The sequence below is a fragment of the Notechis scutatus genome, chromosome Z (genome assembly GCF_049901735.1).
Source record: "Notechis scutatus isolate UNSWTSFEM ecotype Mainland chromosome Z, rNotScu1.2, whole genome shotgun sequence".
Classification (NCBI taxonomy): Eukaryota; Metazoa; Chordata; class Lepidosauria; order Squamata; family Elapidae; genus Notechis; species Notechis scutatus.
This window is the reverse complement of record NC_142025.1, coordinates 120,175,145-120,201,259: the sequence shown is the minus strand read 5'-3', so window position 1 is coordinate 120,201,259 and position 26,115 is coordinate 120,175,145. Positions and strand designations below refer to the sequence as shown.

At 44.3% G+C, this 26,115-nt stretch overlaps 1 protein-coding gene across 1 annotated transcript in view; it reads left to right on the top strand.

Annotated features, from left to right (window-relative positions):
• The window catches only part of TNFSF12 (TNF superfamily member 12), a 42,778-nt gene that overhangs the window by 14,653 nt on the left and 2,010 nt on the right, over positions 1-26,115 (top strand). Inside the window, 6 exon segments of the mRNA XM_087947402.1 lie at positions 460-513; positions 5,704-6,457; positions 9,407-9,503; positions 14,523-14,570; positions 18,225-18,343; positions 25,123-25,286. Of these exon segments, the coding sequence (XP_087803528.1) occupies positions 460-513; positions 5,704-6,457; positions 9,407-9,503; positions 14,523-14,570; positions 18,225-18,343; positions 25,123-25,286 (1,236 nt within the window).

Below are 26,115 nucleotides of genomic sequence, written 5' to 3'. Positions count from 1 at the left end.
TGGCACGGAGCCTCCTCCCTGTTTGCTGCCTTCCATATGGCGGGGGCGTCCGAGCGCGGAGCAGTGTACCGGTTGCTCCTTCTAGTTTCTGGACCGGCAATTCTCCGTTTTCTTGCTTTCGGGGCCGTCCTTCCAACATCCACCTGGGTGCCAGCAGGAAAAGGGTGGTAGGACAGGGTGGGGGGGGGGCTGTCTAACCAGGCTCTGCACCTTCGCTTTGTGGCAGACATTGCAATCCAAACAACCGCAGGGATCCGACAACAGATTTCAAACAACGAGGAACTGGCTCGGTGACGACATGTGTAGACTCTGGTTTAACCAATCCCATTTCTTGCCGGGTAGTGTGCATTCCCGGCACTTGTTATGCTTCGCACCCTGGCTGGATACCGTGGCATCGTCTATTTTGTATTTTGATACTTTTATGCTGATTCTTTATCGGGCTCGCTGAACGTTTGGAAGGATCCATGCCATCTTGGCGTGGTACGACGTTGATGCGACGCGACGCAACTGCAGGTAACCAAGCAGAATTGTGCGGGGCTGCTCAGGAAGGACTCACAGTGCACGTCTGGCTCCACAGACTGATGTTTGGGTTCCAGCCAGCAATGGGCAGCAGAACCCCAAGGAAGTGGATGCTGAGCCAAACAGGGAAGGTCAAAGGTCGAAGTTCCTCATTGACTGGGAAGAGGGGAAGGGGTCCGAGCCCTGCCCTGGTGGTCTGTTACAGGGAGAGCAGGCATTCAGACAACCACTTGGAAATGGAAGGTGTGAAAACCCCAGTTGGCGCTGCAGAAAGTTACACAGGTCAGCAAATTCGACATTGCCACAATTACATGCACCTAGAAAATGCAGCATCGCAAAATGTTGCATGCACCCCCAAAAGCTGCATCACAGAAGGTTGCTGCCGATGAAGTTTGGCAAAAGGTTACGTTCATCTAAAAATTAGGTGCCGCAGGATTGGCATGCCCCTACAAATGCAGCGTCGCAAAAAGCGGCGCCTACCAACGCAGCGTTGTGAAAAGTCACGCAAAAGGTTGCGTTGCACCCGCCAGCACACTTTTGCAAAAGCTGACCTGCATCTCAGGATCTGGTGTCACACAGGTTTACCTGCGCCGGCGAATGCAGCCTCGTGAACAATTGTGTACGTCCGGGGACACAAGCCTGCGTGAAGTTGCGAACGCAGCATCGCCCGCCGTAAAAAAGCCACAGCCCCTGGGAGCTTCCAAGGCAACTAAACCTGTGGGGCATGGATGACCCTTCCCTCCCACCCACCCACCCAATCTATACACTTTGGAATAGTTGCAATGAGCAACCCCGCTCCTCACCATTGCTACCAACACAGCTCAACGCAGCTCATTTATTATAGTGGAAATTTGCAAGGAGGGGGTGAAATACCTGCCCGTCTTTTTCCCCGACACTGTTGCTTTAACTGCCACAATTGTGGCAGCCTTCCCCGCTCACCATAACAATTAACACCCAGTGCCCTCTGTCATGGAGAGGACATGGGCACCTTTTCCCGCTTTATCGCACTGCATCGAAATAAAAGTAGAACGATACAGGTGTCAACTCATAAAACATTCCTATGCCTGTTTTAGGCTTAAAAAAAGGGGGGGAGGAAGGAAATCTGGAAGAATAGTTTGAAAGCAAAAGTACATTCCAACTCTTTATCTTTAAAATATTGTAACTAAACTACCAGATCTTTTGCCCGCAAATATATTTAATTGGAGAACGTGACACCCAGACAATGAACTGGCTCAATCGGAGAATCTGGTTTATGAGACACCTTGGGGGAGAGGGGAAACAGGGTCACAGGGGACTGTAAATTATGTAGGCCAGAGTTGGTTTGTTGTCAGGATTCCAGCAATCGCTCTAGTTAAATCATGATTCTCGAGCCAAACTTGTCTTCAAAGGATTTATTAGAGGCGATATACAGGGCAGTGCCAATATGTCGCCTCTAATAAATCCTTTGAAGTTTTTTGAAGTTTGGCTCGAGAATCATGATTTAATTAGGGCAATTGCTGGAATTCTGACTCACAGGTTTGCCAGCTGTCGTCGCTTTGCAAGGGTGCCCTTGGTTGCGTATCATTGATCCTACGTCCCACACGTAGGCACCGAGCGTTGGCCATGCCAGCCTCGTTCCCACGCCACTTCCTGTTTGCGTACCTCAAACCCACTGCACTTCCTTTTTCTGAAACGGTTTTTTTTCCTTCTCCAAGGGAGATGTTAAGATAGTTTAATTCCTCTCATCGGCTGAGTTCCGCTTGCGTGCCCGCGATTTACATTGTTATTTCTGCCGAGATACATTGTTATTTCTGCCGAGTTGGGGTTTTTTTTGGGGGGGGCGGGGGTTGGGAGCGTCGCACCTGCCACAAAGACTTTACAACTTGCACAGAAACTCCACTTAAAGCCTTAAACTGGGGATTGTTTGTCTGGATTTAAAGGAACAATCAAAAATGGTGTCAGGTCTGCTTGGGTGGAGGGCTGGCCTAGATCACAAATTGGCAACCTCCAGCTGTAGAGCTGCATGTGGCCCTTTCATCTCCCTGTTGCGGCTCTCTTGCCACTCAAAATATACGTCACAACCAGCAATGTACAACACCCGCCGTTACCTGATCAAAATTAATATGCTTGGCAACTGGCTCATATTTATGACGGTCGCAATGTCCCTGGGGTCACGTGATTCCCTTCTGGCACCCAAAGTCAATGGGAAAACCAATTCAGTTAACGACCATGTTAATCAACTGCAGCGATTCCCTTAACAAAGGTGGCCAAAAAGCAGTATAATGGGGCAAAACCTGTTTTAAGAAATGTCTCACTTAGCGACTAAAGTTTTGGGCTCAATTGTGGTCGTAAGTAGAGGGCTGCCTGTATAGGCCTTTATTTCTGTCACCTGCCACCCTTTTGGCTTGAAGCAAGCAACTTTCAGCTCCATATTTCAAGCAAAGCGTTCTATAATTCAAGTCTATGCACGTTATTGTATCGTTTTCTGCGAACACCTGGACAATAAACACGATTTGCGTTCATGTCTTTCTCGTGAATTGGAGTGAAGGATTTACGGAGAATAACCTTGGGACAGGATGGCAGTGAGGGTGTTCGCACTAGTAAGAACCCTTAGACTCATATAACACTTTATAGTCCTTCCTTCCTTCTTCCCTCCCTCTCTCTCTCCCTCTGTCCCTCCCTCCCTTCCTTCATTCTTCCCATCCCTTCCTTCTTCCCTTCCTCTCTCAGTGCTTTCCTTCTTTCTTCCCTCCCTCCTTCCTTCTTTCCATCCCTTCCTTCTTCCCCTCTCTTCCTTCCTTCTTTCTTTCTTTCTTTCTTTCTTTCTTTCTTTCTTTCTTTCTTTCTTTCTTTCTTTCTTTCTTTCTTTCTTTCTTCCCTACTTCCTTCCTCCCATCCCTCCCTTCTTCCCTCCCTCCCTCCCTCAGTCCCTTCTTTCCTTCCTTCCTTTCTTCCTTCCTTCCTTCCTTCTTCCCTCCCTCTCCCTCTGTCCCTCCCTCCCTTCCTTCATTCTTCCCATCCCTTCCTTCTTCCCTTCCTCTCTCAGTACTTTCCTTCTTTCTTCCCTCCCTCCTTCCTTCTTTCCATCCCTTCCTTCTTCCCTTCCCTTCCTTCTCTTTCTTTCTTTCTTTCTTTCTTTCTTTCTTTCTTTCTTTCTTTCTTTCTTTCTTTCTTTCTTTCTTTCTTTCTTTCTTTCTTTCTTTCTTTCTTTCTTTTCTTTCTTCCCCTCCTTCCTTCCTCCCATCCCTCCCTTCTTCCCTCCCTCCCTCCTCAGTCCTTCCTTCCTTCCTTCCTTCCTTCCTTCCTTCCTTCCTTCCTTCCTTCACAAGCAATATCACTTAGACTTATATCCCACTTTATAGTGCTTCACAGCCTTCTCTAAGCAGTTTACAGAGTCAGCCTATTTGCCCCAAACAATCCTCATTTTACTCACCTTGTAAGGAGGGAAGGCTGACTCAACCTTCAGTCAAGAAAGAGAGACAGGAGAGAGAGAGAGAGAAAAGAAAGAGAGAAAAAGGAAAGGAAGGAAGGAAGGAAGGAAAGAAAGAAGAAAGAAAGAAAGAAAGAAAGAAAGAAAGAAAGAAAGAAAGAAAGAAAGAAAGAAAGAAAGAAAGAAAGAAAGAAAAAGAAAGAAAGAAAGAAAGAAAAGGAAGGAAGAAAGAAAGAGAAAAAGAAGGAAAGAAAGAAAGAAAGAAAGAAAGAAAGAAGAAAGAAAGAAAGAAAGAAAGAAAGAAAGAAAGAAGAAAGAAAGAAAGAAAGAAAGAAAGAAAGAAAGAAAGAAAGAAAGAAAAGGAAGGAAGAAAGAAAGAGAAAAAGAAGGAAAGAAAGAAAGAAAGAAAGAAAGAAAGAAAGAAAGAAAGAAAGAAGGAAGAAAGAAAGAAAGAAAGAAAGAAAGAAAGAAAGAAAGAAAGAAAAGGAAGGAAGAAAGAAAGAGAAAAAGAAGGAAAGAAAGAAAGAAAGAAAGAAAGAAAGAAGAAAGAAAGAAAAGAAAGAAAGAAAGAAAGAAAGAAAGAAAGAAAGAAAGAAAGAAAGAAAAAGAAAAAGAAGTACCACTCTGCCCTCAGAAAGGAAGGAAGGAAGGAGAGAGAAAGAAAGGAAGAGAAAGAAGAGAGACAGAGAGAAGGGAAAAGAGAGAGAAAGAAAAAGAAAGAAAAGAAAAGAAAACCACTCTGTCCTCTGGACAATGTTATTTAAGGTAACTTCTCTCCAAGTTGGCTGAGAAACCCAAGTCCCCTGTTCCTAGCCGACATGGCTGTCAGCTGGTGGGCTGCGGTTAAAGCCCTGACCCTCCATGGTCTTCCAGACGAGGAGGAGCAGAACTGGGGATTTCTCAGTCTGGTCTCAAACTTCTCTTTTTTTGCACGCTGGATGTTTACACACACACACAAACACACACACACACACACACATACCAGTGGGTCTTATTGGCAGGGAAACAGGATGTATATACCCTTTCCCCCCGAAAATAAGACCCAGCTGGAAAATAAGCCCTAACGCGTCTTTTGGAGCAAAAATTAATATGAGACCCAGTCTTATCTTCGGGGAAAACATGGTACGTACAAAATATACATCAGCAAAAACCTTCCCAACAACTTCTTCTTTTAAAAAAATAAATAAATTTTTCCTAGCCCTTCAGCCAAGAATATTTGGACAAGAAGAGCTCCCAGGTGCTTTCCAATTCTGTTATTCTGTTCCGTGGCCGGCCATCTCTGCTTCCCTCCAAGCCTGCTCCGTTGCAGCGACCGCCGTTGACTTCCCAACCTTCCCCTTGGGACGTGCCACAGGGCCGCGGTCAGAGCCCCCACCCCCTCCACCCCGGGCCCCCTTGGCTTCTCGGAACCGGAGCTCGCTGGGAAAGGGCACGCAGAGGCCTCCTTCCTTAAAGGGAGCTCGTCCAAGTCTCCTTTGGCAGCCGTCCTGGGAATCTGGCTTTCTGGGATTAGCAGGCGATCCTGAGGTCTGGGTGCCGGGAAGTGGCCACGCCTGGGAGCAGCCAGCCAGGCCCTTGCCAAGCCTGGAAGGAAAGTATGGCATGCATGCCAGGATGTGGTGCTTGACTGCCACTTGGCGGCTCTCCAAGGAGGGCGGGCACGGCTCCTGCCCAGCTTCCTCAACCCGTTGCACAACTTCTTCACTTGGCCTTTGGCAACCCACTTCGCCTGCTCCCCGCAGGGGGAAATCCCGGTGTCCAGGAAGCTGAGGAAGGGTGTGGGGGGGAGGCCTCAGGGTGGGTTGGCCAGCGGCGGGCGAGGCCCCTCTTCCCCTTGCAAACAGCCACCCGTGGGCACACACAGACCCATGCGGTCTGCACCCGGGGCACAACCAGACCTCTCCAGCCTGCAGCCAGGAGACGCCAAAGTCCAGATGCTGCACGTTCCTTCTGCCAGGCGGTGACTTTGGGGTGTGTGAGGAGGGGGATGCCAGTCATGTCTGGGGACCCTTGCCACGCAAATCCTTCTGGAACTGGGGCACAACCTCGCCCCAAACCGGGAAGCCCCTAGGCAAAAGCTGCGGTTGCCAGACCGGAATGATCTGGGAGACTAAACCTGGGGGTGCGATGAGGAGCCCTGGGCCAATCCCTCCCGCTTTGGGGGACCGCGGGGGTCTCCGATGTAGGGTCCTCTGTGGGTTTGAGCTCTGTGAGGCAGGATTTGGCCTCTGTGGGGCAGGAGAAGCCTCGACCGGGGAACAAACTGGAAAGAATGATGCCTCTCAAGATTTGGAGGGGTGGGTTAAGCCCCTTCTCGGGGCTGGATTCCTGTGGGGTGAGGCAGCGCCCCCAACCCCCTGGGCCGTTGTGGGGGCCCTGGCAGTGGGCCTGCTGGCTTGTCTTTTCATGCTGTTTAGCATCCAAGCCAGCCTGGAAAGCTTGAAAGAGGAGCTGGCCATGCTGAGGAGAGAAGCACTGTGTCGGGCCCCCGGGACGGATGGACAACGGGATGCCTCAGACTTACGGCAGGTAAGGGAGGGGGCTCTGCAGAAGGCGGGTTGGGCCCCCTCGAGGGCTCCAGGGGGGGCTCTGACATCCCCCCACCCACACACACTCCATTTGTGCAATTCTAGACCGGACTTAAATGCATCTCCGGTAGTAAATTCGCAAGGCGGAAACGCAACTTGGGATCCATAAGGCACTCCCGCTGCCCCCTCCCTCCTCCAAGAACAGGATAGCAAACCACCTTCCCATCATCCCCCAGCCAGACAGTGGGGGGGGGGGAGAAGATGGGTGTTGGAATCCAGCAGGCAGGAGCAAATCTGATACAGTGGTTTTGGAGCAAAAAGGGGTCCTGTTTTTTTTTTTCTTTTTTGTCTCTGCAGCCAAATTATCTTGGCTTAGCTTAAAATTTCTGTTTTCCCAGAAAATTTGGGATCATGGAGTGATGGGGGTGGGGCAAGTGGGCCTGGGGGGGGGGGGAGGGGGCATTTTTCTGGATGGGAGGCGCCATTTCGCTGACTCTGCAAACCTTCGGATGAGGTTATGATTCCCCCCCCACACACACACACACCTTACAAGAAAAAAGGAATTTTTTGTTGCACAATTTTTCTATCCGTTTCTCGACTTTTGGAGAATTGGCAGATATTTTCCCTCTTTCTGCAAATTCAACTTCTAGGCCGGGCAAAATGAATGATTTCCTTAGCTCTCCGATATGTGTCTTTGCTGGGCAGAATCCCACCCGTCAGATATATGCAAAGAGGGAGGGGGTGTATGCCTCACGATGGGAAATAAAGGACCTCTGAGCATGTGCCAAGTGCAAAAGGAGAGAGTCATTGTCTGTGTTTTGTGGCAGCCATTTAGCGCTCTCTCTCTCTCTCTCTCTCTCCTTTTTTAATGTATATTTTTATTATTATTGATCAACATTTTGAATAGAGTGTATCGTCAGAGCATATCATTTACAAAAAAGCAAAGGAAGAACAGAAAGGGAATATTAACATACATCCCAATAACACTAGTAATAGTGTAACAGAATAGTTTTAACTAGATTTATCTTTCTATTAGCTTATTTGTAACTCCGTTGGTTATATTGGCACATTTATAATTATAAACCATCATGATATTTAGTTCATACTCAACAAAATCTTTCTTCATCTAATTTCTACCTCTTATCTCTAACCACTCGTAAAAATCTATTCCATGTTCAGTAATAGTTGTGTCTTCTTTGTCCTTTATTTTTTTTAATGTCAATCTATCCATCTTTGCACAGTCTAATATTGTCCAAATTACATCCTCCTCGGATGGAGCGTTCTCATTTTTTTCCCAGTATTGTGCAAATACAATCCTTGCAGCTATCAATAAACGCAAAACTAGACATATATCATAGCCCTCCTTGGGCATTATACCCAACCAAAATATCAGATCTATAATGTTGTTTGATTATCTTTTCCAACCATGTATCTATTTCTGTCCAATATTTTCTTGCTTTCATTCATGTCCACCACATGAGATAATAAGTACCTAAAGTCCGATTAGACTTCCAACCCTTGTCGGACATGTTGTTGCTAAATGTTTTTTTGCCAATCTTGCATGATGGCAAGCGCCACCTATAAAACGTTTTATAAAGATTTTCCTCTCTTGAGAGCGCCAGTCAGAAAGGCCGTGGCACGCAGGCACGTGGCCAGGAGAAAATCCGGGAGCTTGAATCCTCTCCAAGCCAGCCTTGTTTTCTCTCCTCTCCTTCCCTTATCTCCTTCCGTTTTTTTCTTTTTCTTTTTGAACTTTATCTTCTGGCACTTTGGAGTTAAAAAAAACCCACCAGATTTCAATCATGATGGAAGCAGCTTTGAAATTGTCCCTGGGTGCAAAATCCCCCCCCCCTTTTTCCCCCCAAGGGCCAAAAATGAGACACTTCTTCAAAAAGGATGGCCAACTTTTCTGGACACCCTTTGCTCCTCTGTTGTTGTTATTTATCAGCGGCCCGGTAGATACAGCTAGTCCTTGACTTAACAACCACCATTGACACAGCCAACATTTCCGTGGCTAAGCGAGACAGCGGTTAAGTTGAATTCTGCCCGTTTTGCCACCTTTTGGGGCCACCGTCGTTCAGTGAATCGCTGCAGGGGTTGAGTCAGTCACGCCATCATTAAGCAAACTTGTACCTGTACCGAAGGTGCCAAAGAGAGATCGCGTGACACACACACCTCTTTTCGGGGCACTGCATCCGTCATAAATATGAGTCAGTGGCCAAGGGTCTGAATTTCGATCACGGGACCACGGGGGATGATGTGACGGTTGGTTGTAAGGGTGAAACATGGTCCTAAGTCACTGTTTTCAGTGCTGCACTAAACGAACGACAGCAAGTTTTTAATGCTGTCTGAGGAATTTGGGGAGTTGAAGTCCACAGCACTGAATGAGCTAATTTGCAACCTTGAAATGCCCCCAAGTGTCAATCAAGGTTTCTCGGCACCCTCTCCCCACCCCCCCCACTTCCAATCCTGGCAGCCCTCTTCAAAAATTTTAGCAACTGGCTCTCTGTTTTCCTTGACCCTCTGGGAGGGCAAAAATGGCCTCCCCAGGCTCCGAACGCCCTTCCTGAGCCTCTGGCAGGCCCGTTTTTCACCCTCCCGAGCCTCCGCATGGGCCCTGTACTTACCTGGCATCCAAAATGGGCTGCGGGGGGGTCTCCTGGCCTGGGAGGCGGCAGGCTGGGGTGGGCAGGGCCAACCGGGGTGGGATTTGCCGCTTTGCAGAACCGGTCATTAAAAATGATAAAATTTAGCAATCGGTTCGCATCAACCGGGCGAACCGCTAGCAGCCCAGCCCCCCCCGCCCTCCTCCGCTGCTCTTTCTCCCCAAGGCAACGAGAGTCCTGGCGTGCTTTGCTCTTCCTACCCACCAAGCCCCTGCTGCTTTGGAGCTCAACCTGCCATACAGGTACACAGGTAGGACTGCTGAGGTCGCTCTTCTGGCTTTCAGAGAGATGTTGGCGGCCCGGTGGCTCACGTGCGAAGGACGAGATGGACGAGGGATGTGGCGAAAAACCCTCAACAAGAACCTCTCATGCGTCCCCGCAGTGAGTAGACCGTACTTAGAAAGAACAACATGGAGTAAATATAACTTCGCACTGTCTACTTCAAGGCTCTCTCTCTCTCTGTCTCTCTGTCTCTCTGTCTCTCTCTCTCTGTGTGTGTGTGTGTGTGTGTGATTGTAGAGCCCCAACCTTCTCCCAGGGAATTTTTTTTTTTTGGTCTTTTAAAAGTTAGGTTGCCTTCATTACAGAACAGAATCAGAGAATTGGAAGGGACCTTTAGAGATCTTCTAGTCCAAACTCCCGCTTGAGCAGGGGGCTCTATACCATTCCAGACAAATAGGTGTCTTCTTAGCAACCTCCAGCGATGAAGCACCTACAACTTCTGGTGGCAAGTAGTTCCCTTGGTTAATTGTCCTCCCTGTGAGGAAATTTCGCAACTTGAATGAAGTTGCTTCTCTCCTTGATTAGTTTCTTCTTTGGGGCAGCCCCTCAAATATTGGAAGGCTGCTATCACATCCCCCCACCCCTGCCCAGTCCTTCTTTTCCTTTTACTCAATTTATTATCAAACTACAGAGCCTGGACAAATCTGGGCAGTGTATAATGTAATAAAAGCAACCAGGTATGCTATTAAAAAGAAGTCTGGGTAAAAGAACAGAAACCACAACATTACTGCAAAGAACCACAGTTGGTGTTGATCCAGGCGACCCAACCGCACAGTGCCAATTCGAGAGGTGTCCACCTCCAAAACCCCAAAGGCAGGAGAAGAAGCAATGGATGGAAACTCATCAAGGAGAGAAGCAACCTGGAATTGAGGAGAAACATCCTAAGAAGGAGAACAATTAACCTTTGGAACTGCTTGCCACCAGAAGTTGTGGGTGCTCCAACACCGGAGGTTTTCAAGAGGAGATTGGACAGCCATTGGTCTGGAATGGTATATGGCTTCCTGCCTGAGCAGGGGGCTGGACTAGAAGACCTCTAAGTTCCCTTCCAAGTCTGTTATTATCTTACTCTTCTGTAATTCTGTTATTCTTCTGCTTTCTCTTATTCTTCTCTTATTCTCTTGTTCTATTTTTCTTCTATTCTTCTGTTATTCTGTTATTCTTCTATTCTTCTGTTATTCTGTTATTCTGTTATTCTGTTCTTCTCTTATTCTACTCTTCCTTTATTCTGTTATTCTATTCTTCTTCTATTCTTCTGATTGTCTTATTCTTCTGTTATTCTATTATTTTATTCTCTTATTCTTCTGCTATTCTTCTTCTATTATTATTAGTCTACTATTCTTCTATTGTTCTGATTGTCTTATTCTTTTATTCTATTATTGTTATTCTATTATTCTGTTATTCTATTGTATTATTCTCTTATTCTTCTGCTATTCTCTTATTCTTCTGTTATTCTATTATTACTATTCTGTTCTTCTATTCTTGTTTTCTCTTATTCTTCTATTCTATTATTTTTCTGTTATTCTGTTATTCTTCTGTTATTCTTTTATTCTGCTATTCTATTCTTCTTCTGTTATTCTCTTATCTTTCTGTTATTCTCGTATTTTTCTTCTGTTATTCTCTTACTCTGCTCTCAACAGTCTTGCAAAAGGAGGCTAGGTCAATGCCAGCCCTGTCTTTGGCACCGGGGACGGGGTAGGAAGCCACTCCAACCTGTAACACACACACACACACACACACAGGGGTGGGATTCAATTTTTTAACAACCGGTTCTGTGGGCGTGGCTTAGGTGGTGGGCATGGCTTGATGGTCATGTTATTGGCTGGGTGTGGCCAACTCAATATCACATCGAGGCACGCATCTCCACGCCTGGCCTCTCATGACTGTGGGGATGCTGCAACAATCGTAAGTGTGAAAAATGGTCATAAGTCACTTTTTTCAGTGCCCTTGTAACTTTGAATGGTCCCTCCACACAAGCAAATTACCAGCAAAGGAGGGGAAAAAAACTCCAGAGAAGTTCCTGAGACAGGAAGTCTAGTCCTGCCAAGAATGCAATAAGGGTTAACGGAGAGGCAGTTTCTGTAAGCAACACCAGAATGTTTCCTTCCTGCCTTCCTTACAGGATTAGCCCAGTAATTTCTTCTAACAACCGGTTCTCCGAACTGCTTAGATTGTTAACAACCGGTTCTAGCGAATAGGTGCGAACTGGTAGAATCCCACCCCTGCACACATGCAACCAGAATTACACGCTTTCTCCAAGCGACAATTTTGGTCCAGGCAACTAAACTTTTTTTGCAGCAGAACGAATGAGAGCTCCGGAGCAAAAATTGCAGGGTTGGAAAGAAGGGAAGTGAAAGTAATAGAAAAAATGATGAGGACATTGTGTCCTTTTGTGTGCCTCCAGAGTTGTGACGTGCCTCAAACGGCCCGTGAAAAAGAAAACAAAGACATCTCGATCCTGCAGGGCTTCCAATATTGCCTCTGGAAAAAAGGTTTTAAGCACCAGAAATCCCGAGAAGCGTTTTTGACCCAACGAGACAGGTTTAGCCCAAAATTTTGCATGATTTTGCAATTTTGCAGAGTTTTTAATTTCTGGGTGGGAGAGTTTGCCATGTTTTGTGTCGTTTTGATGGTCTTTAGAAAAGACTGTTATGAGCAAAATAATAGATAACAGATAATCAGAATTGGAAGGGACCTTGTAGGTCATCTAGTCCAACCCCCCTCCACCCAAGCAGGAGACCCTACACCATTTCTGACAGAGGGCAGTCTAATCTCTTCTTGAAAGTCTCCAGGGATGAAGCTCCCACAACTTCCGAGGGCAACTTCTGTTCCATCGGTTGACGGTTCTCCCTGGGGGATTAGCAGAGTTGGAAGGGACCTTGTAGGTCATCTAGTCCAACCCCCCTGGCCCAAGCAGGAGACCCTACACCATTTCTGACAGAGGGCAGTCTAATCTCTTCCTGAAAGCCTCTAGGGATGAAGCTCCCATAACTTCTGAAGGCAACTTCTGTTCCATCGGTTGATGGTTCTCCCTGTCAGAAAGTTTCTCCTTATTTCCAGGTTGAATCTCTCCTTGATCAGTTTCCATTCATTGTTCCTTGTCTGGCCTTGGAGAATAGCTTGACCCCCTCCTCCTCTCTGTGGCAGCCCCTCAAATATTGGAAGACCACTATCATGTCTCCCCTGGTCCTTCTCTTCCCTAGACTAGCCAAGCCCGGTTCCTGCAACCGTCCATCGTATGTTTTAGTCTCCAGTCCCCTCATCATCCTGGTTGCTCTTCTCTGCACTTTTTCTAGAGTCTCAACATCCTTTTTATAGTGTGGTGACCAAAACTGGATGCAGTACTCCAGGTGTGGCCTTACTAAGGCTTTACAGAATGGTATTAGTACCTCCTTTGAACTCCATTGTATCCCTCTGTTGATGTAATTTAGGATTCAGGCCGTTTCCAGGCCGATTTTGGCTGTTTTTTGGCCCGTTTCTCAGGCCATTTTCTGGGCCGTTTTCAGGATTCTTTATGACCTGTTTTCAGGCCATTCTTCAGGTGGTTTTTGGCCCCAAAACAGCCTGAAAATGGCCTATAAAAGGAACCAAAACAGCTTGAGAAACGGCCCCAAAAGATGGCCGAAATCAGCCTGAAAACAGCCTGAAAAATGGTCTGGAAATGGCCTGAGAAACGGCCCAAAAATAGCCTGAAAAAGGCTCGAAAACAGCCTGGTTTTTTGGCTGATTTTCGGGCCGTTTTCCGGCACTCTGGTGCCCATGAAGACCAGCTGGCGATGGTGCGCATGTCCACCAAGAGGGCTCTGCCTGCCACCCCTGGCCCGGGTGCCATAGGTTCCCCCTCACGGATTTAGCTTGCCGCGGGTTATTTTTTCTCCCACTTTTTTAAAAAGTCAAGGTATATTACGTTGACCGCATTCCCACCGTCTATTAAGCAAGTTTCCCCATCAACAAATAAATTACGTTTCTTCTCGTCCTATCCATGCTGAAACATTTGGTGGCTGGGGAAATTCCGGGACCCCCCAAAAAAGAGAGTTAGATCAGGAACAAACCATCATGGTTATACTAAGTCTTCAGTTCATGTAACCAGTTTGAGAAACATGGTTTTAAGAAGTATTTCCTGTGCTGGGTTCAACCTGACAGGGTTCACAGCAGCCATAAATGAGGGGACAGTGTTCCTGAGTACATGCAGAGGGCCTGGTTCGTGTTTTCAGTTAAATCCCATTTTTTTAATTTTAATTTTATTTTATTCCAAAAAAAGGTAAAATACGAAACACCCGTTGAAGGGCTGGCAAAATGCCTTTCTTCTGAGGGTTCGATTTTCCTGCTGGGAGAACTCCAGTGCAGGGATTCAGACAACTACTTGGAAGCTGGTTCTTTTTATTTTTCAGGAAGGCGAGAGATAGCAAGAAGTCTGCGTTCCTGGGGCTAGCTGGCTTTGTATAATAAACCCCTGATTTTTATACTTTTTTCTCCTTTTGTGTGTGAGTGCTTGTGTTTGTATTTCTTAATATTTTAAATCCTGTCAGGGTTGTCTTCATTTCCGCCGGAGGGTAAACTCCATGGGTGGTTTGATTGGATTATCAGTTTCGTCTAATGTTTTCTTATATTTGTTTTGTGGCAATCTCCTGTCTGCTATGGAATTTATTTCGTGTCTTTTGTCTCTTTGTTTTGCTGATTTGGCATGACCTGTTGTTTGTAAGTGATTTCTTTTTCTTGTTTCCCTAGCTTTCTTAATCACTTGGCTTTTGTCTAGGGGGCTTCTTTCAATACCTTTTATTAAATCTCTTTTCCTATGCAAGTTTGTTTTATGGCTGGCCTGATGTTCCCTTTGGGCTTTTCCTGCTTGGGTGTCACCACTGTCCTCATGAAGTTCCCTTTCCACACACCCATTTTTAAAAAAAACAAAAGAAAAGAAAAACATGACATTAAAAAGGGAAAGGTGCACTTAAAAAAGGGAGTAGCACACTGATTAATATATTACAACAACATTAGTTTCCCACCTTTGAAAAACAGGCCCAACGAATTTTAAATACTTAAGTGAGGAAATCTGTTTACCGATTGTTAAGCTGTCATCCATATAATATCCCCATTATTTACAATTGTGTTTGATCTCCACAGAAAAACATTCCGTCTTGCATTTGGTCCCTGTTCGTCATTCCAATAATGGTGAGTAGCAGATTTTGTTAAATGAGGAGTAAAATAGTATTTTTTAAATTTATAAGGCCGTCCATCTTCTCTGGCATGTGACTGTGAGTGACGCACAGAGCTCAGCGAAGTTAAAAATAATCGTAATGTCTCACATGGCAAACAATTAAGCTAGATTTAAATGCAATAATCAAAAGAACAGAGGAGGCACTCAGGCCAATTAGAGTTACAATAATTACAGTTGCAATTGCAATACACCTGCGTGGACTAAAAGTGTGGTTCTCAGCAGGTCAACCCGAGTTTAAAAAATAATAATAATAATTAAATGGCATTCACCTTCTCAGTGGGCATCTCTAGAGTGGCTGGCTTGAGTTATTTGTAAGTCAAATGCAAACTTTGCAAAATGATAAGGACCCTCCCACTTTCCCACTGAAGGTGTTGGTCACCTGGGCAACTCTGGATCTTCAATGGAGGGGGCATGTTGGGGCACGCCCCACGTCTGGCTGGCCCCCTGCCTGCCCCCCCCCCCAACCAGGCAGCCATGCAAGCTGCGTGGCCCCTCCATTGGAAGGCAAAGCAAGGAGGCTGGTGAACTATGGAGCGTTTGGGATGGATAATGGCTGCCTTGGGGGTTTAGGGGGGCGTCTGGGGACCTCATTCAAAGGGAGGCTTGAAATCCCCCTTGCTGGAGCCATCTGGTCATTCCCGCCCCCGCCCCCCGCATCATCTCCTTCCTCTTCCTCTCCTTCCTCCTCCACAAACCTCAACCTCTTCTAGCACTGATGATGTTCCCTAGTTGGGTCACGAAACGCCTACAAGAAAACAGCCAAGAGAACATTGGACCCCACATCCTCCCTGTCCCCCTCCTCTTTGCAAACCCCCACCCCCTTCTAGCACGGATGACATTCCCTAGTTGGGTTATGAGACGTCTGCCAGAAAACCACCAAGGACCCCATACTCCTCTCCCTCCTTCCCCTCCTACTCCTCCTCCCTCTCCTCCTCCCCTTCCTCCTCTTCGCATTCTCTCTCTCCAGCACTGATGATGTTCCTTAGTCATGTCACGAAAGAAAAAGATCGAGCTCAGAGAATAATGGAACAGCAAGAGCTGGAAGGGACCTTGGAGGTCTTCTAGTCCAACCCCCTGCTCAGGCAGGAGACCCTGCACTATTTCTCCTCCTCCTCCTCCTCCTCCTCCTCCTCCTCCTCCCTTTTTCCTTCTTTTTTCTCCTGTTCCCTCTCCTTCCTTCTTCCTCCTCCTCCTCCTCCTCCAGTCTAGGCTGGGAAAATCCCTTACTGGCTCTTTCCTGGACTTGCTATTTTCCTTCTGGCTGGCACACTTGGCAGGCCAGCCTGGGGATTAGCGATTTGCTTTCTTGTGCTTCTGCCTGGCTCCCTTCTCTGTCTTAATTAAGGGGGATGTGCTGACCCCCCCCCCCAGGAATGGTCATTTGAAAAGCTTCTGCCTGTAATGTTAGATAATAGAATAGAAATAAGAATAGAATAGAAATAAGAATAGAATAGAAATAAGAATAGAATAGAAATAAGAATAGACTAGAAATAAGAATAGACTAGAAATAAGAATAGAAATGAATAGACTAGAAATAAGAATAGAATGGAATAGAATGGAAATAAGAATAGAATAGAAATAAGAACAGAATAGAATTAGAATAGAATAGAATAGAATAGAATAGAATAGAATAGAATAGAATAGAATAGAATAGAATTAGACTAGAAATAAGAATAGAATAGAATAGAATTAGAATTAGAATAGAATAGAATAGAATAGAATAGAATAGAATAGAATAGAAATAAGAATAGACTAGAAATAAGAATAGACTAGAAATAAGAATAGAAATGAATAGACTAGAAATAAGAATAGAATGGAATAGAATAGAATGGAAATAAGAATAGAATAGAAATAAGAACAGAATAGAATTAGAATAGAATAGAATAGAATAGAATAGAATTAGAATAGAATTAGAATAGAATAGAATAGAATAGAATAGAATAGAAATAAGAATAGAATAGAATAGAATTAGAATAGAATAGAATAGAATAGAATAGAATAGAAATAAGAATAGAATAGAAATAAGTATAGAAATGAATAGAATAGAAATAAGAATAGACTAGAAATAAGAATAGACTAGAAATAAGAATAGAAATGAATAGACTAGAAATAAGAATAGAATGGAATAGAATGGAAATAAGAATAGAATAGAAATAAGAACAGAATAGAATTAGAATAGAATAGAATAGAATAGAATAGAATAGAATAGAATAGAATAGAATAGAATAGAATAGAATAAGACTAGAAATAAGAATAGAATAGAATTAGAATAGAATAGAATAGAATAGAATAGAATAGAATAGAATAGAATAGAATAGAATAGAATAGAATAGAAATAAGAATAGACTAGAAATAAGAATAGAAATGAATAGACTAGAAATAAGAATAGAATGGAATAGAATAGAATGGAAATAAGAATAGAATAGAAATAAGAACAGAATAGAATTAGAATAGAATAGAATAGAATAGAATTAGAATAGAATTAGAATAGAATAGAATAGAATAGAATAGAAATAAGAATAGAATAGAATAGAATTAGAATAGAATAGAATAGAATAGAATAGAATAGAATAGAATAGAATAGAAATAAGAATAGAATAGAAATAAGAATAGAATAGAATAGAATAGAATAGAATAGAATAGAAATAAAAATAGAAATGAATAGAATAGAAATAAGAATAGAATGGAATAGAATGGAAATAAGAATAGAATAGAATAGAATAGAATAGAATAGAATAGAATAGAATAGAATAGAATTGAATTGAATTGAATTGAATTGAATTCTTTATTGGCCAAGTGTGATTAGACACCCGAGGAATTTGTTTTTGGTGCATAAGCTCTCAGTGTTACATAAAAAGAAAAAAAAATACATTCATCAAGAATCATAGGTATAACACTTAATAGTCAAGGGGTACAAATACGCAATCAAATCATACTAGGAAACATAATAATAAGTGATCAAATCGAGTTATACCAGGAAACAGTCAATTTTTAAAAAACCATAAAGATACAAGTGACAAGGTTACAGTCATACAGTCATAAGTGGGAGGAGATGGGTGGAAGGGAGCATGGGGAGGATTAGTAAAAATAATAGTAATTAGCAAATAGTTGAACAGTGTTGAGGGAATTATTTGTTTAGCAGAGTGATGGCGTTTGGGGGAAGAAACTCCCCTTGTGCCTAGTTGTTCTGGTGTGTGCAGGGCTCTATAGCGTCGTTTTGAGGGAAGGAGTTGAAACACTTTTATGTCCAGGGTGTGAGGGGTCTGTGGATATTTTCACAGACCTCTTTTTGACTTGTGCAGGATACAAGTCACCATGGAAGTCTTGGTTAGTCTTTGGCTGCTGGGGGGGTAAAGAGGATGGACAGAGAAATGAAAGGAATCAAATGAAAATGTTTTGGTAGGGAGTGCCAAGCGGTGTGTGTGTGTGGGGGAGGGGAAGTGGAGCAGGAAGGGGCCCAGGTGAAGCTCTCTCTTGGGTCAGGGCCGAGCCTCACCTGTTGGGTTTCTGCCTGCCCTGCTCAAGGCCCAGGACAAAGGCAGGCAGGGCTGGGGGGGCAGGGAGGTGCTCCAATCTGACCCGTCTTCTTCCCCCTCTTCCCCCCACAGAGGAGGGCGATGCCACGGAGATCTGGTGGACGCCTTTCCTGCAACAGGGGGGAGCGCTGGAGGCCAGCGGTCAAGAGGTGGTGGTCAGGAAAACCGGCCTCTACTTTGTTTACAGCCAGGTGAGAAGATGCTCTCCCCCCTGTCCAGAGGGGTTGGGGCGGTGGGGAGGACAGCTCCTGGGGAGGGAGGGAGGCAGGAGGAGGAGGAGAGGATGGAGGAAAGGAAAGGAAGGAAATGGGAGCCAAGAAAGGGAGGAAGAGAAGAAGGAGAATGAAAGGAAGGAAAGGAAAGGGGAGAAAAGAAAGGGAGGAAGGTAGAAAAAGGAAGGAAAGGAAGAACAAAAAGAGAAGGAAATGGGAGCAAAGGAAGGAAGGAAGGAAGGAAGGAAGGAAGGAAGGAAGGAAGGAAGGAAGGAAGGAAGGAAGGAAGGAAGGAAGGAAGGAAGGAAGGAGAAGGAAGGAGTTGGGAAAGAAAAGAAAAGGAAGGAAGGAAGGAAGGAAGGAAGGAAGGAAGGAAGGAAGGAAGGAAGGAAGGAAGGAAGGAAAAAGGAAGGAGATTGGAAGGGGAAGGAAGGAAGTATCGGGCTGGTGGAAATGAAAAGAAAAAGAAGGAAGGAAGGAGATGGGAATGAAAAGAAAAGGAAGGAAGGAAAGAAGGAAGGAAGGAAGGAAGGAAGGAAGGAAAAAGGAAGGAGATTGGAGGGGGAAGGAAGGAAGGGCTGGTGGGAATGAAAAGAAAAAGAAGGAAGGAAGGAGATGGGAATGAAAAGAAAAGGAAGGAAGGAAAGAAGGAAGGAAGGAAGGAAGGAAGGAAAAAGGAAGGAGATTGGAGGGGAAGGAAGGAAGGGCTGGTGGGAATGAAAAGAAAAAGAAGGAAGGAAGGAGATGGGAATGAAAAGAAAAGGAAGGAAGGAAAGAAGGAAGGAAGGAAGGAAAAAGGAAGGAGATTGGAGGGGGAAGGAAGGAAGGGCTGGTGGGAATGAAAAGAAAAGGAAGGAAGGAAGGAAGGAAGGAAGGAAGGAAGGAAGGAAGGAAGGAAGGAGAAACAAGAGAACTGGAGGACAAAGGCAATTTTTTTTCTCCTCTCTTCCATAGCTGGACAATTTCAGGATCATTCCTATATTTTTCCTGAGCAATTAATTCAACAAAGGAAATCAAATTACACCCAGATTCTCACACCAGGTTGTGTGTGACATTGTCACTCCTGCTCAAACCAGGCCAAGGAAAGAAAGAAAAGTTTTTTCCCTCCTTCTTTTTCCTGGGTTCAAAAGCGTCAGGAAGGGAAGGAGATTCTCAGCCTCGTGGCTGGTTCTGGATCGCAGGTCCCCAGAGATGCGACGGACATAAAACTGAACAGGGGAATGTCAGATATCCCATGGGGGGCGGGGGGCTCCACTGAGTAAGGATCTTAATTAGAGATCAATTAGCTTCCCCTGATTGCAAGGATTAATTATCCCCTGGGAAGCATTTGTCAAAAAAAAAGAAGAAGAAAAAGGCTCACCAGCTGCTGGGAAAATAAATCCTTGCCGATATTCCCCTAGTCCTCGACTTATGACGACAATTGGGAGTAGAATTTCCCACGGCTAAGCAGGGCGGCAGTTCAGCGAGCTTCGCCTCGTTTTATGATCTTTCTCTTTTTTTTGCCATGGCCATTAAGTGAACTGCTCTGGTCGTTAAGTGAATCCAGTTCCCCTCCCATTGCTTGTGAGAAGCTGGCCGGGAAAGTCACAAATGGGGACTACGGGGTGGCCCCTCCCCCCCGGGAGGCTGCGACCGTCGAAAAATACACGTCGGCTGCCAAGCAGCCCAACTGTCGTAACTGCGAGGACGCTTATCTTTTTCAGTTTCACTTTGAATGGTCGCTAAAGGAACAACGGTCGTGAGGCGCGGACCAACCTGTTTCCCAATGGAGTCCTTGACATAGGACCATAATGGGAAGGCTCCGTTGTTGACCTGACTCATATTTATGACAGTCGCCTGATCCCTTTTTTTAAGACTTTCTGATGAACAAAGTCAAAAGGGGCAAACCAGATTCACTTAATGACCGTGTGACTCACTTAACGGCTGCAGTATGGTTTGTTTAACCCCGGGGGTAAGAAAGATCAGAAAATGGGTGTGTGTATGTGTATGTGTGTGAGTGTGTGTGTGTGTACACACACATACACACACACATATATATTGTCAGGCGATTGTAAGATAAGAGGTATAAGTATAAACATAGTTATGAATACATAAAATGGATACATATAAGAAAAGTAAAAAAATGTGTAAGTATATATATGTGTGTGTGTGTGTGTGTGTGTGTGTGTAAATATATATATATATATATATATATAAATGGTATTCAGCTTTGTTCGGGTATTTTCCCACGTCATTATAGTTGTGCTTTTAAAGTTGTAGCAACGTTTTGGCAGAATCTCATCTGCCATCATCAGGCTTCTGTATTGTGTTCGTCTGTGAGTCAGACTTTTACAGTTGTTTCAGTTTTAAATTTGGGGCTAGCCTACTGCTGTGCCAGAGTGGTTTTTTCTTCATCCTGATTGGTTGGGAGTCTTGGTCTGTGTTTATTGGTCTTGGAGTTTGCTGTGTTCTGCTTGATTGGTGTTTCTAATACCTTCTGTCTGTTTTGTGGCTTTTTTTGTGTGTCTTGATTGGCTGGCAACATTGTGTTCCTGTATTGGAGGCTTTTAGTGCAGCTTGGCTCCGAGTAAATGGACGGCTATCATTTGTTAGGAAGCTGGGTTTCACCCCAACCAGGCACCCAGATGAAACCTAGCTTCCTAACAAATGATAGCCGTCCATTTACTCGGAGCCAAGCTGCACTAAAAGCCTCGAATATAGGAAGCACTATGTTGCCAGCCAACCAAGACAAAAAAGCCACAAAACAGACAGAAGATATTAGAAACACCAATCAAGCAGAACACAGCAAACTCCAAGACCAATAAACACAGACCAAGACTCCCAACCAATCAGGAGGAAGAAAAACCTTTCTGGCACAGCAATAGGCTAGCCCCAAATTTAAAACTGAAACAACTGTAAAAGTCTGACTCACAGACGAACACAATACAGAAGCCTGATGATGGCAGATGAGATTCTGCCAACGTTGCTACAACTTTAAAAAGCACAACTATAAATAAATACCCGAACAAAGCCGAATACCATACACACACACACACACATACACACATATATATATGTTGTGTGTGACTATGTATGTCTGTGTGTGTATGTGTATGTATATGTGTGTGTGTATATATATGTCTGTTTGTGTCTGTGTCTGTGTCTGTGTATATATATATATATATATATATATATATATATATATATATATATATATATATATATATATATATATATATATATGTGTGTGTGTGTGTGTATATATATGTGTATATATATATATATATATATATATATATATATATATATATATATATATATATAGGTGTTCGGCTTGGTTGGGTATTTTTCCCACGTCATTGTAGTTGTTCTTTTAAAGTTGTAGCACGTTTCAGCAGAATCTCATCTGCCATCATCAGGCTTCTGTATTGTGTCCGTCTGTGAGTCAGACTTTTACAGTGGTTTCAGATTTGAATTTGGGGCAGCCTATTGCTGTGCCAGAATGGTTTTTCTTCATCCTGATTGGTTGGGAGTCTTGGTCTGTGTTTATTGGTCTCGAGTTTGCTGTGTTGTTTGACCAATAAACACAGACCAAGACTCCCAACCAATCAGGATGAAGAAAAACCATTCTGGCACAGCAATAGGCTGCCCCAAATTCAAATCTGAAACCACTGTAAAAGTCTGACTCACAGACGGACACAATACAGAAGCCTGATGATGGCAGATGAGATTCTGCTGAAACGTGCTACAACTTTAAAAGAACAACTACAATGGCGTGGGAAAATACCCGAACCAAGCCGAACACCATACATGTAAGTACCATGAAAACTTAAGAAAACATATATATATATATATATATATATATATATATATATATATATATATATATATATATATATATATATATATATATATACCGTATATATACTATATATGTCCACACACGCTCTCACTGTTTCCCCAAAAAGACTGAATTGGAAAATAAGCCCTAGCCTTCTTTTTCAGAATTGTAGTATAAGCTCGTAATATAAGCCCTACCTTTAAAATGCCCCAGTTAAGATTGTCAGCCAAACAGGGGCATTTAGTATTGTATTTCCCAGAAAATATCAACCGGAAAATAAGCCCTAATTCGTCTTTTTGAGCAAAAATTAATATAAAACCGGGTCTTATTTTGGGGAAAACATGGTGTGTGTGTGTGTGTGTGTGTATTACAAACTATTCTAAAAATACGAGTTCTAGATATATTTGTAAAAGAAGAAACAGATATCTTACGATCTCTGGAACTAAAATTATATTTATTATACTTATCAAGCTTTCATCAGCCTCTGCTGACATCGTCGAAAGCTTAGTAAGTATGATAAATATAATTTTAGTTTGAGAGATCGCAAGGTCTGTTTCTTCTTTTACATACCTACCTACCTACTTACATACATGTATGTGTGTATGTGGATAGAGAGATATAGATATGCACATATACACATACACACACATTTTTCTTTAACATACATAAGTGCTTAATAAACAGTGTATTATCTGGGTCAATTTATTTATACATAATCATAATTTCCAATTCCTAATTTCTACCTCTATTGTCTAACCATTGATAAAACAAATATCCCACGTTAAAAATGTATCTGAATCTCCTTTATCCTTTATCTTTCACGTCAAGTATCCATTTCTGCACAACCTAGTGTATTTTTTTTTTAAAAAAAAAATATTTTCTTCTGTAGGATTGCCTATAAAATGGAGGGTGGGGGGAATTGAAATTACCCAAGCCACGATAAATGAAATAATGTTTTTGAAAAAGGGTGTTTTAGAAAAGAGGCAAAGATATTCGGGTTTTCAGCTTCAAAGAAAGTCCCAGTGTGGCTTCGGACCTAAACAAAGCCAATTGACAGAAGTAACTAATTATAAATTTAGGAACAAGAGTGACAAAATACACAGAATTTAAATATCTTTCATCCGTTGTTGTTTTGCTAAGATATGCATCCCTGGAGGGCCAAGCCTCTTTGGAAACTTGGCTTGGCTGCTTGCCCAAAAATGTTTTATAAGGCAGTCCTTGACTTACGGCTGGAAAAAAGCACCCCGATTTATGACCTGTCCTCACGTTTACATCCATCCTAATAGTCGCCAGAATCAAAATTCTTGGCAACTGGGATGCATTTATATGAGGGTTACAATGGCACCACCAGGGTCCTGGGACCGATTTTTGGGATCTTTCTGGAGAGTTTCTGGCAAGAAAAGTTGACAATTCACTTAATGACCCCATGATTCACTTAACAACGATTACAATTCACTTAACAACAGTAATTTTTTAAAATTGTATTTCATGAAGGTTCCAGCATCCAGGGGTCACGTGATTGGCTCTTGCAACCTTCCTGGACAAGGAAAGTCAATTGGGTGAATCCATATTCACTTAATGACCAATGTTTCACTTAACAACAGTAATTTTTTATTGTATTTAATGAAGGCTGGAGTCGCCCGGGGTCACGTGATCGCTGTTGGTGACCTTACTGGAGGGCTTCTGGCAAACAGAGTCAATGGGAGAAGCCTGATTCACTTAACAACCATAATAATTCATTTAACAACGGTGTTTGGATGATTGGGTTTCATGTTAAGTTGGACTGGCTTAATGACCGCAGTGAAACTGTCATAAGATCAGGAGCAATTCACATAATGACTCCATCGCTTAGCAACAGAAGCTGCAATCCGAACTGTGGTCGTAAGTCAAGGACTACTGATAGCAGGAAGCAAAATCCGATCTGACATTGAATGATGTCAAAAAGCTAAGCAGGGTCAGATGCGGTTCGATTCTGGAGGGGGGATCTCTACCACTCCTCAGATATTTTGTATTTGATTGCCTTACTTTTTGTATCTCATGGATGCACGAGACACAGCAGCTTGTCTCTAACCTATGCACAGTCCTCAACTTACTGACCATAACGGAGCCCAAAATATTTCTATCCCTAAGCAAGACAGCCGTGTAAGTTTTGCTCCGTTTTACGACCTTGCTGGCCGTTGTTCAGCGAACCACTGCCATGGTTAAGTGAGTCACACGGTCGTTCGGCGAATCCAGTTTCCCCGTTGACGTTGCTTGTCCGAAAGTCGCAAAAGGTGAATCACCTGACACACACCCCCTCCCCTCTGGGACACCGCGACCGTCTTAAATACGAGTCGGTTGACAAGTGTCTGAATTTCGATCACGGGGACGCTGCGATGGTGGTGTGAAAACTAGTCACGAGCAGGGGTGGGATTTCTCCGCCCGGTTGCTGGGTGGGCGTGGCCATGGTGGGGGCGTAGCCTACCGGAACTTTCGGAAGGGCCATTTTTTCGCCTTCCCGAGGGTCCGGAGGCTTCCTCGGGCTTCTGGGAGGGCAAAAACAGCCTCCCCTGGGCTCCGGAAGGTGGAAACAGGCCTGGCACTTCCGGGAGGGCTGTTTTTCGCCCTCCCAGAGCCTCCGCATAGACCCTGCACTTTCCTGCATCCAAAATGGGCCATGTGGAGACTCCTGGGAGGAGGGGAGGAGGAGGGAGGGGCAGGGTGTGGTGTGCAGGGCCAGCTAGTCGGTTCAACTACTGGTTCAGCGAACCGGTTGTAAATTTAACAACGGTTCGCCTGAACCGGTCCGAACCGGTTCAGAATCCCACCCCTGGTCACAAGTCACTTTTCCCCCATGCGTTGTAACTTCAGTCACTAAACGAATTGTTGTAAGTCAAGGACTTCTTGCGAGTGAGTTCAGAGAAGTTCATGCTCATCTGCTTTCTCCCACCCTTCCTAGGTGCTGTTCCATGACCCCACTTTTACTATGGGGCAGGTCTTACGGCGGGTAGCCTTAGGCAGATCGGATCAAATCCTCTTCCGCTGCATCCAGAGTATGCCGCCCAAGGTGGAGAAGGCTTACAACAGCTGCTACAGTGGAGGTACCGTTCGCCTTTCTGGAATGTCTTCAACCAGAGTTTTGCCATCGTGGCCCCTTTAAGAGGTGTGGACTTCAACTCCCAGAATTCCCAGCCCAGCAAGAGGTTAACAACAAACGGGACTACCTTTATTGCGGGTTCTTTCTTTTCTTTTTTGAATTGGGTAAATTTCTTAGTAGATAGTGGGAATGCAGTCGATGTAATATACCTTGAAGTGAAAAGAATTTTAAAAAATCAAAATAACTCCTGATAAGTTAAATTAATCAATGTTAGAGGGGAGCTGGCTAGACAGCCTGACAATTAAGTAGGAAACTGTAGTGCTGGCTAAGGAATTCTGGGAGTTGAAGTCCATGCCTCTTAAAGGGGCCAAGGTTGCGAAACGCTGGTCTTAAGTTTTGGGGGAAAGTACTTTCACGTGAGGAGACAGCTTGGCGTGGCCAACTCCCTTTCTTTGCAAAGGGTTCGAAATAATTTTTAAATCATAACAGAATTGGAAGGGACCTTGGAGGTCTTCTAGTCCAACCCCATGCTCAGGCAGGAACCCCTCTACCATTTCAGACAAATGGTTGTCCAATCTTTTAGTTAAAAGTGCCGGAAGTCTGTTGCAGAGAGTGGTGGTAGTGGCTTTGCAAGGGAGATGGGGGTCCCTGAGTTGTGGAAGGCAGGTGCTACACGTGTCTTTCTCCTCCCTCCATGGCTCAGAAAATGAGCTGAACTTAGACGGGGATCTGATGGAAGAAACTCACATTTTAATGGGCAGGAGATAGAAACCCCGTTTTCCAAACGTGGCATGTGTCCAGTGGTGGGATTCAAATAAGTTAACAACCAGTTCTCTGCCCTAATGACCCCACGGA